This window comes from Gambusia affinis, linkage group LG17 (assembly GCF_019740435.1).
Source record: "Gambusia affinis linkage group LG17, SWU_Gaff_1.0, whole genome shotgun sequence".
NCBI classification, from domain to species: domain Eukaryota; kingdom Metazoa; phylum Chordata; class Actinopteri; order Cyprinodontiformes; family Poeciliidae; genus Gambusia; species Gambusia affinis.
This window is the reverse complement of record NC_057884.1, coordinates 17,576,597-17,594,210: the sequence shown is the minus strand read 5'-3', so window position 1 is coordinate 17,594,210 and position 17,614 is coordinate 17,576,597. Positions and strand designations below refer to the sequence as shown.

Genomic DNA, 17,614 nt, shown 5'->3' with positions numbered 1-17,614 from the left:
CATTTCAAAAACATATAATGTCACATTTCACGAGAAAGAAATTTAAATTAGGTTTATTTTCACAAACTGGTAGCTCTTCGAAGTCACAGACTGTTTCATATATCAGTGTAAAATCAATCAGTCTAGTTTATTGCATCGTAGAAAATAATTTTGATTGCATTAAAACAGCATAGTTCCAGTTTGAAAGTATTAAGTATTTAAATTTTCAAGTGGGAATCAAGTCCTGAATTTTTAAATGAAGCAGAAAAGATGAATCACTTGATCAAAGATAGGGACTGAGTGTTAATTAAACATCTATTGGGACATATTTTTGGAAAACTCAAACAATAATTCGATTTAATATTTAATGTTGATTGCTATTTGCAATGTTCAGAAATTATACACAATATAACACAATTTGAAAATGTTTTGTTATCCAACTTTGTTTTGTTTTTATGTTGTTGTTGTTGTTGTTGTTGTCGTTTGTTTTTTTGTGGGGGGAAAAGGGACTATATTTACGTTTCTCATACAGGCACGTTTCCCTCCAGCTAATCGCCACCAGTATGCTAGCTTCCTAAGTACCCGAGATATAATCAAAGTGAGGCCTCCTCTTTTTTTGCCTCCATCTAAACTACAAACCGGGTAAAACAGAGAAGTAAAATTCGACTGATCTTTAAACATTTCACAACCACAGCGTTGTGGTTATTTTAAACCCCCAGTTTTACTGTTACAGGTGTTCCTAAACAAATATAGCGGAAGTTTTCATTTGTTCAACTTTTGTGTATCTTTGCTGTTAAAAAGCAGGCCACATTTAACGTTCCTTCGTGTTGCAACATTAGCAGGCTGGAGTGTAAAAGAAACGAAAGCCAAACAAATTTAAAATCCTTTATATTGTTTCTAGTCGCTGCTCATCCTAACCTTTTGGTTCCTGCCTTTCAAGTACATGGCTACTAATCCACCGGGACAAGGTAATGCTTTAAAACTGTTTTTAGCTATTTTAAGTTCCTGTTTACTGCAGGGGCGGAGCTATAACCTTTAGAGACCTAGTGCTGAAATCTTTCTGCTTCGCGGCCCCCTTTAACCTCAGACTGGGATATTTTAAAAAGTAATGTAATGATCTCTGTTTACAACTTCAATTCTGAATTGTACAAACTTTTGAATTAATTAATTAAATAGATGAGTAAGTTGTTATTATTAAGAGGGTATATGTGTTGTTGAATTATTATTCATTATTTTGGTGGTGAAGCTATTTAATAACAAAATGTTGGTGACCCATAAAGCATAAAATTAACTGCAAAATAATTATAAACTATGTTTTTCTTCTTTTTTTGTCTTTTTTTGTAGGAACAGAATGTTTTATACTTCCATCATCTCTTTGTGAATGTGAAGGGTTATTTCTCTGAAGGAAGTGCTGTGGACTTTTTTTTTTCTTTTTCAAGCCTTATCTGGATGATCTGTGAAACTTCTCTTTTCATATAAGCACACTCAGAACTTGCAGTAAAATAGTCAACTTGACACATCACATCACAATCTTTCCCTTTTTTTATATTTATGAAGTCAGGTTACCCAAAGTGGGAGCTTTGCTTAGCTTGTTTTGCAATCCATCCCTTCTGTTTTCATTTATTGTTGTCTGATATTTTGTAAGTTTTCATTCTGTGTTTGTGTCTATCTGGTCCTGTTTCTGTCACTCAGCCATCCCAAGTAAAGCACGGGTAGCGATCCTGGCTGAGCTGGAGAAGGAGAAGAGGCGACTCAGGGAGAATCAGTCCATGAATGTTCCAGGAGCCAGGTAGAGATACAATCCTTTGAAAAACCTTCTACGTTTCAGCATTGTGACAAAATATTCATACTTTTTTCACATTACTAACAGTTACTAACAAAAGTAAAGCCTGATCTAATACTGAGACTTATTAAATGTTTCCAACTTAAGACGTTTTGGAGCAAAGATTGAAGAGAGCTGCCATGTGAACATTGTGAATGTTTTTGCTGCGGTCATCCTCTCATCCCATAGCATCCCACTGTCCAGACCAAACATGAAGGAGTTCAGAGACAGTGCAGAGCTGCAGCACATCGCCGCTCAGCAGAGAGCTGCATTACAGGTGAGAAACCAAACCAAAACTGCAGTCTGATAGATTCAGTCTTAATGCTTGTTTTTTAATTCCTCTTTTTTGTTTGTTTTCTTCGCAGCATGCTCACGCACATTCTTCAGGCTTCTTCATCACTCAGGACTCCTCATTCGGAAACCTCATCCTCCCTGTCCTTCCCCGTCTGGAGCCGCAGTCATGACATTTGACGTCCTGGTCCTCCATCCTCCTGCAGCACCTATGAAAAAGCATGAACACACAATTGTTCCCTTTGTTTTTAATTGAGTCTGGTGAAATTAGACTTAATTATGTTATCTGGAGAGTCTCTCTTACATTTCTTCTTGGGAAATGACAATCAGACATCCTGTTTTGCTCCCCAGACATGGCAAACAGACACACAACACAGACATGCTTCAGCTTTTCTGTCACATCACAACTCAAGGCACATTCTGCAGAGTTCTCAAATTTGTGCTTTGTGAAAAATTCTGGACAATAAAAGAATTCTTCTTTCAACCAAATATTTTTGTTCTTTTTATTTCGTTTTCTTTAACTTTTTAATAACAATAGTAAAAATAAAATTAAAGAAAACAGTACAATGACGTACTCATAATGTGATGGACAATTTATGGTGCAACTAGGGTAAACTAACTGGAACACATGTTGGAGGTAAGACGTTCCAAACTATCTGCAACATTAGTACTGCTGCCGCTCGAAAAAAAATAAACAGCATGATACCTGCAATTATTTGTATTTAACAACATTATTACAACAGCAAATTTTAAACAAGAGCATATAATTAGATTAATCTATTTAACTTTATAGTCCCCAATATCTATTTTCTTTGATATCATCTAATTCTTAGCCTCCTATATAGTCAGCTGAATTTGAAGATTGAAGCTTCTGCAGTTACACCATCCTCTAGTGGACAATAAGGAAAATGCAGTATAATAATAATATACTAGTAATAATAAGAAGCATTATTATTCAGTTATTCATCTATTTAGTTTATTTTACATTACCTAGTTTTAAGAAATTTTTTAAAGCTATAACGTCATCTGAAAGGAAAGTTGCAGTACATGCTGTAACAGTCCCTTCCAGTGGTTAGATTAAAAAGTACTTTTACAATAAGGACAAGACTGAAATACTGTGTAGTTATCAGAAGTAGCGTAATCCGATGTGAGGGATGTGCAAATGTGTAGGATCACTTTAAAAAGTGCATAATGTGCATATGTATTTTCTATTAAAAAATAACAGACTATTCACAATATATGAAAAATAAAATTGTGCGGAAATCAGAGGTGTGCAATATCAACTATTTATAATAATAATATAGATGTACTATTCTTGCAACTTAAATTAAATTGTATTTTTGAAGATGTAATAGCTATATGTTTTGATGAAAATAATACTTTTTCTAAGTAAACTTATGAAATATGCTTGAATGTATTACGACCTTAAATAAATGTCAAGTGCTTCTTAAATCACACGATTTTATTTTTTAACGAAAACGCCAAAAGTGATTTAAAAAAAATATATTTTCAAGTTGCAAAACAACAAAAACTCAATATATATGCGATCATAACACATATGTATATATATTAATAATTGTAACACGTACTTTTTCCGTACATAAATAATTTTCAACTAAACAAGTAACTTGGATTTCTCTCTCATGGACAGTCGCTGTTTTTTCCATGACCGAACTGAAGGCGACTTGACTGAATTTGCAGCTGGCTCCACCCTCCGTTACTCAGTCAACTACGTGTTGAGCTTGGAGCCTTTAACCAGCCAGCATCCCAGAGGAACTTTGTCCTGGCTTTTTTATCTGAAGGAAACAAGCCGCTTTCTCAGCCGACGCAGGTTTGTCAACTTTCGACCTCAATCGATTGTTTTCCGCTCGCAGAAGATACACGTTTTGTCTTTAATGAGGTCTGATATCTGCGTGGAAACAGATGATATTTGAACCCACCAAAAGTAGCGGAGAGAGAGGAGGTGGGTGTTGGATACAAGGCTGTTTGTCTTCCGTTCTTCTTGTTTTATGCAGTGTTGTTTTGTTTGGATTATAGTTAATAAAGCCGCAAACTGAAGCATTTAAAAAAAATACAAAATCTGATGAACATTTTAAGGACGATTTTTAAATTTTGACCAGAGAGTTTTTAAGGAAACTTTACTCGAGCTTATATCTGAAGATAGCATTAGTAAATGTGAAACAATGGCATTGAAAGCCAAAGTATTGTATGATTTTCACGCTGAAAACCCTGGAGAGATTTCCATAGCAGAGAATGAGTTGGTGACTCTGTTCAGTGAGGAGGAGTTGGAGGGCTGGCTTGAGGGGGAGAACAGCAAAGGGGAGGTTGGCCTCTTTCCTGCCTCTTATGTTGACATCATCAGGGACCAAATTACCCCCAGTGCAAGCAACAACGGCTATTCCTCGCCCAAAACCATAACCCAATCCCCCAGTCACAGCTCGTACGCGTCGCCAGATTCCCACTCCCAGAGGAGGTTTAAAGGAGGGAGCAGCTTCAACACCAGCCAGGGCAGCGACGATGATTGGGATGACGACTGGGATGACAGCTCTCCTGCTCAGTATGAGCCTCAGGGTTTAGGCACCACCCCTCCCTTGTACCCGGTCACCACCTCGCTGCCAGGTCGGGGGACCAGCCAGCAGCAGCAGCAACAGCAGGCCAAGAGCTCGGCTACAGTTGGGAGGAACCTCAACAGGTTCTCCACCTTTGTCAAGTCTGGCGGAGAGGCGTTCTTGCTCGGGGAGGCCTCTGCTTTTGTCAAAGACGGGGACAGGATCTGTGTGGTGATGGGGAAGTATGGACCAGAGTGGCAGGAGGACCCTTACCCATTCACATGTACCATTGACGACCCCACGAAGCAAACCAAGTTCAAAGGCATGAAGAGCTATATGTCTTATGGCCTCACCCCAACGCACACTAATATACAAGTCAACCGCAGGTATTCAGTTTGTGCAATCTCCTTTTCTATCCATCCAAGCTTTCCCATTTGATTCTCAAACTTATCTCACTGCAGGTATAAACATTTTGACTGGCTTTATGCTCGGCTCGTTGAGCGCTTCCCTGTAATCTCGGTACCCCACCTGCCAGAGAAGCAGGCTACGGGCCGCTTTGAGGAGGACTTTATCTCTAAGAGGAGGAAGGGTCTCATCTGGTGGATGAACCACATGACAAGTCACCCCGTCCTGGCCCACTGTGATGTCTTCCAGCACTTCCTGACCTGCGGGGCCGACGAGAAAGCTTGGAAAATGGGCAAGAGAAAGGCAGAGAGGGACGACTTGGTTGGCGCAAACTTCTTCCTAACAATCAGGTAAGAGGTTCTAAGACTGAGACTGAGATTACTGAGGTTTGTAAATGCATTGGTTCTAAATGACATACCTAGTTAATTAGAATGGATTAATTAACTAGGTTTTAATCTAGTTAATTAAGATTAATTAAGTAAAGTAGTAAAGTCCTACTATTTGCTATTGTAGTAGGATTTTGCTACTATAGTAAAGTCCTACTATAATTGGACTTAGCAGTCCAATTATAGTAGGATTGCAAAGTTCAGATATGTCAGATTCTTAGTTTATTTACATTGCTTTGTTATTAAAAAATATTACACTTGTCCTTGCAGCTCACACTATCTGGAATTCTAGGTCATTCTCTGAAGATAGTTTCTAATCCTTATCATTGTCATCAGAAATACACAGTTGTGGTACAAAGAGAAGAACTGGTTACACCCTAATAAGGATTTCATGACAATCCAGAAAACTTAAGGAAGTCAGTTTTTATGAAAGTAGTGAATGTCTTTTTGATCTTTTATATTGTTTTATTGGACTTTGGGTGGATACTTGCCTTTTAAGATTTGTCAGTTTTCCTTTCATTTAAAGCTCAAGTTAATGTTTAAACTATAAACTGAAGTACAGCACTAAATTATTCATTGAGTTAATTGTTCGTAGCTGGCTGTGTTGTTTCTTAAAAAAACCTCAATTCATAAAAATAATTGGTCAGATATTTAATGATACCACTGCTATTGTACACACAGTTATTTGTTTATTTTGTTGCTGGCTTTTACCTAGTCTGGGTGCCATAAAAATGCTTCACAGAAGAGTCGTGGGAGTAATTTGCATGTTTAAATGCCCTCTGATCTTTGGAAAGCAATGTACACCTCGAGTGACTATAGTTTAATTTTTAATGTGCAGGATAGTCTGATAGATTTCAGAAAGGGAAACAGGACACTATGAGTCTGCAGCCAGATGTTCTAAGTTGGTAACATTGTTATTATTAGATGCACTGCAGTAGAAACCTTGTTAATGGACAAAAGGTTTGTTGCAGACCGGCGTGATCGACTGGGGGTTGAGAGGACAGGAAGCGTTGAGAGTTTTCTATTGATAAGAAAATCAAAGAGAGTTTGTTTGTGTTCAGGGGGAAAAAAAATCTAAATATGAAACCATCAGATCAGGAATAGTTTCTATGGGAAAGAAGAGATAGCTATAGCTCCGACAGTAACTCTAACAACATAGAAGCATAGCTAAGCAAACACTCCCTGAGCCAGGAGTACTTACTTGGGAAAGAAAAGCAAATAGAGGAAACAGAGTCATTGATAGAATTAATTCTGACAAGGGTTTCATTCAGGAGACATAATTAAACCCATCATATCCTGAATAGGACAAGAAAAACAAAGTACACAGAGTGTACTGAGTAGTCTCGCTGCCCAAGCCCAACAACACATAAAAGAAACTATAATTGTTTAGCACATTAATTTTTACGTCGTTTCGAAACTCCTCTCTGGTACATATGGTTTTCTTCTCCATTATCCATCAAATTGTCATACTCTAGCTTAGTTTTAAAAAATATCTCGCTAACAAGAAGCATATGCTGATGACCAACACCAGCCGAGTGTTTTGCTGACTCAGAAGTAAAACAACAAGATCGGATTTTAATGGACGGGGAATCAAACGATCTCACACAGAATAACACCACTGTCCACCCTGCTTGTTTTTTGGTCTCAGCACGCCAGTCGTCCCCCTGGACCTTCAGGAAGTCGAGAGCAAGATCGAGGGCTTTAAGAGCTTCACCAAGAAGATGGACGAGAACATTGTTGTGGTGAACACGTCCATCAACGAGTTTGCCCGCAAGCAGATAACAGGCTTCAAAAAGGAGTACCAGAAGGTTGGACAGTCCTTCAAGCATCTGGCGCAGGCGTTTGAGCTGGATCAGCAGGTCTACTCAGCAGGCCTGAACAAAGCCATCTCCTACACCGGAGAGGCATACGAGGCCATAGGGGAGTATTTTGCAGAGCAGCCGCGGCAGGACCTGGAACCCATTTCTGATCTGCTGGACCTCTACAGAGGACATCTATCCAATTTCCCTGACATCATCCATGTGCAGAAAGGTGGGGAACTGTGTTTGCGTTCTGTTTGTGAAATCATTTTCATCAGTGAAAATGAAAAAAACAACAAAAAAACCTTTTCATAGGTTTCAGCTACTTTTTTGTGGTATGTTTCTTGAAATGTATTGTTTTTAACATTGTGACTTCACACTGCTTTCAGAATATTGTGTGGTGAGTAATGAAAGAAGTATGCATCAGAAGCGACATACAGATGTGAGAAAGGGGGCGAGGGGAGACACAGTGGTGTTCGTGTTAAATAACTGGAGGCTGGCTCTCCCTTTCCACACTACAAAACTGCTGTTTTAAACAGGATTCTGTATTTTCCCATCTAAATAAAAAAAATAGCGATGTTTAAGTTCCTCCAGGCTTTAATTTCTCCATTAATAACATCAAATATGAAGGAAGAAAATATGCAGGGATTCTGTGTGTTTCCATACCAAGGAAGACATCTGTTTTCATTTACCTGACTGCTGAGAAAATCTGGGTTGAAAACTGAAACCAGTGGGTCATTGTAACACAAGTACTGAGCCCCAATGTAAGAACACACACACACACACACACAGAGACCTTCACAAAGCATTTCCAGAGGAGTTAGCTTGTTAGTTCCTTGCAGGTTGGGAGGAGGGAGTTGCTGCTGGCATGCAAACGCCAGACATTTGCCAAACTTAGAGGCACCGATTCTTTTAGTCCACTGAGCTCCGTTCTCCTGATACAATATCAGCCCTGAGCTATTGAAGCAACCCCAATTGAAAATGTCTGACATGGCATCACCTTCTATTTGACTTGGAAAAACACTTATTTTTTTTTGATACTCCCCAGAAAGATTAAAGCAGATTAAAGTTGTTAATGATGTAATATGAGACGTTGAGGTCAACATCGCTGGGGAAATGCCCAGACGTTTTAATGTTACAAGACACAGCTGATCAAGATGTTTCAGCATCACTGAATAGAAACTGAGTAGCAAAAAAATAAAAATAAAAAATAAGATGTTGCAAGAAAAAATGCTGAACAAAGAAAAAAGCCGATCAGGCTTTTTCCGGACAATATTCTTTCAGGTCTGGCCTGCCCACTTTGATGGTCTTTCTATAAATGCATTCATGTATTCAAACTTTACTAAATTCAACAAATAAATGAAGCAAAAGTCCATTAAAGAAAATAAAATTGCTTCAGATTTCTTGTTCGAGGTGAATGATCTACACCTTTATTAAGTCTTTAAAATTGTCAGCTTGTTTACATACCACAAAAGATTTACAGCGTTGCGTCATCTAATGAATGAGGGGAGCAGAAATTCCCCCAAGATAACAATTGAGTGTTGAGTTAGTGCAGACTGCTGCTGCCAAGCTTTCTGCATGTGCCAGCAGAAGAACTGCTGTGACCTCATTGCTCTAATGCATAGCTTAGTCTGCTGTCAGGCTGGTGGAATTAGTACTTTTGACCAAAAATTAAAGGCTTAGTCCCACTTTCTATACATTGTATAGACAAAACTTACCTACAGATTCATATAGACTGAAATAGAATTATTGTACACTTTTATTTATAAGTTTAATCTGACAGCGTTATACTTGGTCAAACCATTTGTCCTGCAGCTGTGCTTTGAAACTTGTGGCACTGAGGTGCAAAAACCAATCCAAATGAAGGGCAGGCTTTCTTCTTTCCAGTTTTGTCAATCATAGTTCTGCAATGAAAGAGCAAAAGGTCTACATCTAATTCAAATTAACAAAGATTTCAGGACTTCTTGTCCCGTGTTGCCCCCGGACTGCAGGAATGCAGCAACAGAGCAGCTTTAGGATCAGATTAGATTCCCCTCCTCCTCTTTTTCTGTCCCCAATTTTTCCCCCCTTTCTTCTTTCTGGTAGATGTTTCCCTCCAGGACTGCGGTACACAAGTTTAAATTACAAGCGCTGTAATCGCCTTGGCTGTGGGGGAGAGCAAAGTCCTTCTTACTTTTATGATTGTGCGAGGGCAGATTGTTTTGTTTCTTGTTTGTTTGTTTCTGAGAAACAAAAGGAAATTCAATTCTTTTCCTGTTGCCATGTCAGGGCTTCACTCTTAGTTCCTCTCCATTCCCGTTTTTATTAGTCAGGTCTGCTGAGACCGCTTCCGCACTAAAACTTGAGTCATATTAAACACTGAGACATGTCTCGGGTGTTGGGTAATGCCAAAGAAGCATGGAAAAAGCCAGCCAGCTCATTTTCAGTGCATTTAAAAAATAAGGAAAACTCAAACCCAAAAAGTCAAACTAAAGTCAGATTAGTGTCATCATTGTGAATACTCTGACTAAATAGGCTAGAGTTCAGATTTTGTGCCAAAAGCAAGCTTGGGTGAATCATAAACAGCTATTTCAGTGGAGACTGTATAAATATAGAGCAGGAAATGTGTCTAATAGACATGAGGTTAGCACCTTTTTCGAGCACTAATGTCAAATGTATTTATGGAGAACATTTACAAACTTCCCTTGTCTTTCAAAAGTTCTGTACATACAGTAAGAAAAACACACAACAATAGATAAAACCAGCTCACAAACCTGCACAAAATAAACATAAATAAAAATCCTAGAGTGTCAACTAAAATTGACACTCCACGTCTCTCAAAATCCTCTACATCTCTGTTAAAGTTTCAAGTTCTGGAGGTTTAAAATTTGGGAGTATGATGAAACATTTAATCTCCTACCTTTACCTTTTGTGATCACCCTAAACTAACATTTTGTTAAAAATCTAGGGCTGGGACTTAACACATTTCATCCAGTTATTGTCACTTGGTGTCATGTTTTATCTAATCATCCTAAAAACAAAAGTAGCCATGGAGTATTGAACTATGTTACAAAGGCAAGCATGACTTACTTAAAATATTTAGTGGAGGGCAAGGCTTTACTTCTGCTATAACATTCATATGAAACTAAGCATATCTATTTGCCCCGGTTGAGAGAAGTATAAAGAATAATTCCCAGATTTATGACAAAATGGCAACGTTTTGAGGTCAGTGTACCAAGAAGACTGCCAACACTTTATAGAATATCAGTTCCATCAAAATAATGTATTTTTGTTTTCACTGAGGGGTTTGAAAAACAATTTCAAACCTGGATTTATAGACAGTTGCAAGGTCAGAATGTCAATGTTGCTGATTTTGAGATGGCTGCAAATAGGAATGTTATCCACAAAACCAAAAAAGCTTTATAAAAGACTGACTGCAGAGGCAGCATGCACAAAAAAAGAGCCTATAATACAGTATGGCAGGAGGGCTGCCATCTTGTAGAGTAGTGGTCCCCAACCCCAGGCCGTGGACCGGTACCGGTCCGTGGACCAATTGGTACCGGACCGCGCAAGAAATAATTAAATATTTCCGTTTTATGTATTAGTTGAGTCTGGAGGATCTTTTATTTTGAAAATCCTTTAACCGGATTCTCTCGGTTATGTCTTGCGCGCCAGCATTGAGCCCACAAGCAGCAAAATGAGTAAGAAACAGATTAGATGTCTTTGGAAAGTTTCTTTGCGAAGGGGAAAAGGCCCAGAGAAGAGACAGGAGAATGGATTTAACCCGGTAGGTGATTCTCACATTCCAAGCCCACTCTGCATGATATGATGACTGGTTCGTTAATGAGGCAATGAAGCTTCAAACTGATTCGTCACTAGAGACCAAGCACCCTGTTGTCAAGCAGCTCTTCGGGTGTCATTGTCATCACTCTCAGATGGGACCGTCTCGTTGCAGAGAAACAAGCTCAGGGCTCCCTTTAGTCGTTATCATTAATTAAAATCTTCACGATAGTAAAATGTTCATTTTTTTTCTGGCGCATCTGTATCTTATTTTGAAGGGATATGTAAATGTTACCATAGCGACCAGAATCAGAGAGCGTTAGGGCAGTGGTCGAGACTGACCTTTACATATAGTAATAAACATTTCCACATATCACCTCCGATGTCCATCGGATTCTCAAGTGTTCCAACTTTCGGTTCTTACGTCACCGCGCTTTCTGATTGGCTACCTGTCACGTTCAACAGGTTGCGTTCTCGCTCCCAGTCAGGGAAAACCCCAGGCTGCGATAATCGGGCCAAGACAATGTTGAATATGCCCGATTTTAGATCTGACATATTCAACACACCACCACGTAACACACCACACACTGCAGGATGTTGTAAGATTGTCGTAAAGGAAAAATTGGGGCCAAAGAAAGTTTTTTTTTTTCTTAACTGTCTTTTTGTTTGTTTCTGAGAATTTTAATACGTAGCTGAGTTCAAGAGGTTGGCTGGTTTGGGAACCTCAGAGTCTCATTTCTGCTTTTCATGGAAGCTGAGGTCTTTGTCAGCTACTTCGGAATGTGGCCTTTTGTTCGGTCTGAAAGGGTTTGCAGGTCCAGTAGCTGTGATGGTAATGAGAAGATCTGTGCTGGAAATTAGTAGAATGTGGAGTTCTGCCTGCAAGATTAAATCACCTTCTGAATTTAGTCTTAACATCAAATGAAAAACATCAGCTGGTGCCCAGAATCATCTGACTTTCAACTTAGCAAACCAAGATTGTGTCTGCCTGAGGAAACTCTGACTGTAAGATACCTACTCACAAACTGATAGCACTAAGTAGGACATTCTTAGGTGTGAGATTTATTTCCAGTGGTGGAAGAAATAAAATTAGATCAATGAAGTCAGATCAAGTCAAAGAAAGCGCAAAGGAGTAAGAAGCTATTTAATAGGAAATTGTTCTTGATCAGAAACCAGGAAGGGTGAAGTTCCTCTGTTTTAACCTCTGCATGTCATTGTACCAGCTAAGTTTGGAAATGTTGGCATCTATTTGTACATCTAAGAGACTTAGAAATCTAATTGTGTTAATTGCTAATAGAAGATGCTGAGCTTGTTTGAAATGTCAACTCCATAACACTCTCTTCTTTGCTTTGCTGAGTAAATTAATAAAACGCTGTTTTGCACTTAATAAATAGGAAAAATACATTTCAGTTTTCTACCCTTGATCACCAATTGGAACCAATCAAAACAAAATTGACACAACTTCAACCTTGTCAATCTTCTGGTACGTTGCTAAATTTATACAGTATGTCAAGAAGGAAACAAGTGAACTTTAACTTTCATTTACTGGTAATCTTTTCTGTTGTTTACCAGGTGCCCTGACCAAGGTGAAAGATTGTCCAAAGAAGGAGGGCGAGCTCCACGACCGCTGCAACATCATTTCCTGTGCCACACTAGCAGAAATCCAGCACTTCCACCGCACGCGTGTGCGGGACTTCCGGATGCAGATGCAGCATCACCTGCGCCAGCAGATCAGCTTCTTCCAGAAGATCACTGCCAAGTTAGAGGATGCCTTGCACAAATATGACAATGACCAATAGGACAGGACCAAGTAAGGAAAGAGGTTGGGAGTGCTAGCCTGAAGGAGATTGAAGAAAGCTTTAGTACAAAATCAAAGGATTGATGATCGACATCTTAGCATTTAAAAGAAAAAGGAAAAAAAACAAACTTGAAGATGTGATGGATCTTCCATCTGGCATTCTGGAAGGTGTGCATCTGCAAAAATAGCCACAGGACAACTTGTGGGATTATCTGGAGAGCTGTGATGAGCGTACCAGTTCCAGGGATTTTGTGAACACTCCATGCAACATTTAAAGCAGCTCTCGTTGTGCCGGAGCCTGCTGTTTGAATCATGATTTCTGGGTCATCTCACTGTCTCCTGCTTCTTCCTGAAGGGATGTGGGTCTAAATCAACATAAAACACAGACAAAAGACTTCCCAAACAGCCTATATTGAAATCTAAGTTAACATTTGTAATCCTTATCCCATGTATAAGTTTTACTTGAATAACCTACTCAGTATTGTTGGAATGTGCAGTTTGGAGAAATTCAAACATTTTGTTAAAATGAAATAAAATCTTATCTCTTGGACAATTCAGATGTTGCAACAGTTTCAAAGTTTTGCAATCTATTCTACATTCCAATCTCATTTAATGTGCTGTGAAAAAGTATTTTCCTTATAGAGTTCTACTTGTTTTCTGCCTCTGTTACATTTAAAAGTGTCAAATCATTGAACTAACTCTGAAATCAGACTAAAGGTGCATGCTGGTGTAGTTGATAGCACTGTTGCCTTGCAGCAAGAATGTCCTTTGTTCTTATCTGCGTCTTTCTGCATTTGAAAGTTCAATCTCCAGTTTCTGCCTGGAGTTTGAAGGTTATCCCCTTTCACACTCCTCACCCAAAAACAGGTTTAGATCATGCCCTTGATGTACTAGAGTCAAAATTAGGATTATTGTGCAGCCAGTGGTGTTTACTTCCTTGTCACATAAGGTTATCTAATCTGAAGCCAGGTTCTGATCTGATTAATAATGAGCCAGTACTGATAACTGAGAAAGCGACTAGTCACTTGCGCTAGTGATTAGCATGGTGAGGCTGGTCACCCGCTGAATCACCTACTTCCTTTTGCTGTCCATTAGCATGCATAGGCTGCTGTTAGCTGTGGATTGGCTAGCCTTAGCTAGAGTGTTTTTGCTACTCATTCAGGAAGTCGCAAAAAACCAAGAAGAACATCTAAAACTCTGCAGGCCCATCATGCTTAAGGAATTGACAATTACAAAAAGGAGTTTACAAAATGGCATCAGAGAGTCCCAAAATTAAAAACCTTTGCTGGCCTAAAAGAACACAAAGGCTCATAACATATTTGCAACAAAGCGAATTGTAATCCTCAAGACCTTTTGGAAAGTGTTCTGTGGACAGCCTGTGTAAAAATCACACATTTTGGAAGCTGTGTCTTTTTTTTTTTTTTTTTTTTTTTATGAATTATGTTTATTAGGTATTTTTGAACGTTTATACAAAAACAAAAAAGAAAATAACATTAACAGGGCAATACTTATACAGCACAGATACAGAAAACAAGACAAAATCAAGAACAGAGGCATGTACATAAATTACAGCTTCATATGAGAAGCAAGCTGTGTCTTTTTGCAGCTAACATAAAACTAACAGCATTTCAAAAAGAGAAAATCACACTAACCTTGGAACACGGTAGTAGTAGCATGATGATCTGGGGCTGTTTGACCTCTTCTGGACCTCTTGACTACTTGCTGTAATTCATGTAACCTTAAATTCTGCTTTCTGGCAGAAGGAAGCATGTTTATTTTGAGACCTAAAGATTAAGTACACTTGGGTCAGATAGCATGACAAGCTGAAGCACAAATGCTCACCTCCCTGTAGCTAAATGATATTTATCTTAATTATAGGTTAAATGTCTTCCTTCACCTGGCTGCAATAGACCTAAGACCAGCTTGGTTTGGATATTTTGTTTTTACCCTAATAAAGTAAATCACCATTTTAAAAATATTTGTATTATTATATTTTGTATTTACTGTAGTTGTCTTTTACATTCACATACATTAACTACAAATGGAGACATTAAAATGTAACAAAAACCCCCAAAACAGAGGAAATCTGTTAATGGGGAAAATACGCTTTCACAAATCTGGATATGGGTCAGTTGTCTTTTGCAGAACCAACAGTCTGTATAAATTAAGTTTACAGTCTAAGCTGCAGGAACCAGGTATGATACCATTGTGAATCCAGATATAGAGTACGATGATAATAAAAATAATGATGAGCTTAAACATAATACATTTAATGAATAAAATACCTTTCAAAAACACAAGTAGCAAATGTCTTACATTAGAAGATTAAAGACCAACACATTTAAGAAAAAGGCAAAAATGTTGATTAAAAAAATAAATACCAGAGAATAAAATAAGCAATTAAAAACAAGATGACACATTTAAGCAGTAATAAAAATGTATATCAGAAAATTAAACACAAATAAAACTAAAATTAGTAACACAAGAAACAACCAGCCTGAGAATGCTAATGGGATCCCTATAGGCAGAATGTTTCACAGAATAAACCCAAAAAGCTCCTTCACACTTAATTCTAAGTCAAGGTTCTGGTACGACCAACAGAACTTTGCTTATTGGCAGATCAGAAAGACTCACTGTGAACCAATATATTACCCATTTTTGCCTTAGTAATTAATCTGGCTGCTGCACTTTGTGTGATGTGGAATTTATGTAACTTTTGCAGTTACGCAAATTGCGTAACTGCAAATTTGCAGGATCAGACAAGTTTTTTATTGAGTTGCCAACTCGAAATGTACTAGAGAGGCAGTGACCTTGCTGAGTCTCTGAAGCTACATGAAAAATATTTGAAGTAATAGTAAAAAGTACAGGGTTTTCACAGGCATGGAGTTCAGGCCTGTACTAGTGAGTCACATCCATCCATCCATCCATTATCTGAACACCCTTCTTCCCTAAATGGGGTCGGGAGGGTTGCTGGTGCCTATCTCCAGCTGCGTCCCGGGCGAGAGGCGGGGTACACCCTGGACAGGTCGCCAGTCTGTCGCAGGGCAACACAAAGACATACAAGACAAACAACACACTCACACACACACTCACACCTAGGGAGAATTTAGAGAAACCAATTAACCTAACAGTCATGTTTTTGGACTGTGGGAGGAAGCCGGAGAACCCAGAGAGAACCCACGCATGCACAGGGAGAACATGCAAACTCCATGCAGAAAGACCCCGGGCCGGGAATCGAACCCAGGACCTTCTTGCTGCAAGGCAACAGCTCTACCAACTGCGCCACTGTGCAGCCCGAGTCACATACATCTGAGTCAAAAAAGATTGCCCAAGTTTTGTACATGTTTAGCTGCAGGGAGTTGCGTACTATCCATCTGCATTTGACATCTGGGATGGAGTAATAATGTGTGTTTAGTTTAAAATATTCCATTTGGGTTAAAGGAAATGTACAGGTGGCTTGTAAACGGAGTAACATTTACAAAGAAAACAGGAGAGGTCCAAGGAAGGAGCCTGGAGGAACCACAGGTTACTTCATTGAGGATGACTGACACTGGATAAAATCTGAAGTTTATGATCTGTAAATACATAAATTGTATGGATTTTTTTCCTGTTGCAAAAATGTTAGCTACCAGAGGAGGGACACAATCTGAGATTTTTAAGTTGATTTTTTCTTTAATAAACATTAGTAATATGTAATCAGTAACATACAGTCTTTGACTCAAATAACAAGCCACTATTTTCTTTATAAATTGCAAAAATACTGAATCTGTTCAATAGGCATGGTTACCTCAGAACTATATCTCTAACTTTTACTTTGTAGTTTCTTGAAGTTTTTTTTAACCACTTTTCACATCTGTTTATTTAAAAAAATCAACCTGCTGCTTGTGAGAATTTTAGCTGACGCCTACTTCCAATTTTCTCAGAAAAACACACAAATATTAATATTATATTTAAAAAAAAAAATTTTATGGAGACATTTGTTATTATTGTAGTTGCAGAAAAAAAACAACATCCATATGATTGTATAGGGTTTTAAAAATATTTATCTTAAATCTTTGCTTTATATCATAATAACATAAAATAGTGGTATTTGTGTTGACTTAGTTTGTCGTCATGATCAGACAAGTTTCCTATCACTACTACGGTTTTTAATAGATGTTCTCGTCCGTTTTACAGTTAAACACTGCAGTTTTGCTAAACATGGTTCTTGCAGACGAGGCTTCGCATTAGTTTTCCTGGGACTTCACAACAGTACCAATCCCCACTTTTCTATTTAACCGTGTCCTTCAAATATTTAAATAAAACTGAAACATGACTTTGACAAGTTTTCAGTGAGTAAATTACTCTGAGTCTTTTTTAATGTTTTTCGGAGTATAATTTTGGACCAGCGTCCTGTCATCAATGTCAAATTTTAGCAGCCGATTTACATGTATGCCGTAAAGCACACTGCTCTTTTTTTCCTCAGTATTGCAAGTTATATTTAGTCCACCTTTTTTTCTTAGAAATCTTCCTAATTTATGTTTTAAAAATAACACAACTCTAAATGCACTATAATATACATTCCCTTCACTTTAAAAATGTCAGAGGCCACTTCATCCATCTAGATATTGAGTAAATAATAACTTGCACATATTGGGAGTCATCAGATAAAATGCATGCCTTGGAAGAGAGTTCATAACTAGTTTATCCAGTGTAGACTGTAACACCCCTGATACCTGACACTACAATCACAAAGTTAAGATCAGTTTACCTTAGCCGCAGGCCCTTTATTATTTAGAACCGCCTCCTTTCCTTCTTTACTCACTCTCCATTTTACACCTTATGTT

At 38.3% G+C, this 17,614-nt stretch overlaps 2 protein-coding genes across 3 annotated transcripts; both read left to right on the top strand.

Moving 5' to 3' along the window:
• The first annotated feature begins 523 nt into the window (after window positions 1–523).
• Window positions 524–2,581, top strand: LOC122819557 (SOSS complex subunit C-like). 2 transcript variants are annotated; one of them, XM_044096356.1, is made up of 5 exons: window positions 581–621; window positions 881–947; window positions 1,672–1,768; window positions 1,910–2,078; window positions 2,167–2,581. In XM_044096356.1, exons 2-5 carry the CDS (start codon window positions 923–925, stop codon window positions 2,263–2,265), a joined length of 390 nt encoding a protein of 129 aa, XP_043952291.1. In that variant the 5' UTR covers window positions 581–621; window positions 881–922; the 3' UTR covers window positions 2,266–2,581. The 2 variants fall into 2 exon arrangements, with proteins under 2 accessions (XP_043952292.1, XP_043952291.1); XM_044096357.1 differs by having other exon boundaries at window positions 524–947; window positions 1,991–2,078.
• Window positions 2,582–3,819: 1,238 nt separating this feature from the next.
• On the top strand, window positions 3,820–13,345 carry LOC122819556 (sorting nexin-18-like). Its single transcript, XM_044096355.1, has 4 exons — window positions 3,820–5,027; window positions 5,103–5,396; window positions 7,081–7,463; window positions 12,563–13,345. The coding sequence occupies exons 1-4, from the start codon at window positions 4,276–4,278 to the stop codon at window positions 12,787–12,789; spliced, it is 1,656 nt and encodes a 551-aa protein (XP_043952290.1). The 5' UTR covers window positions 3,820–4,275; the 3' UTR covers window positions 12,790–13,345.
• Window positions 13,346–17,614: the final 4,269 nt, after the last annotated feature.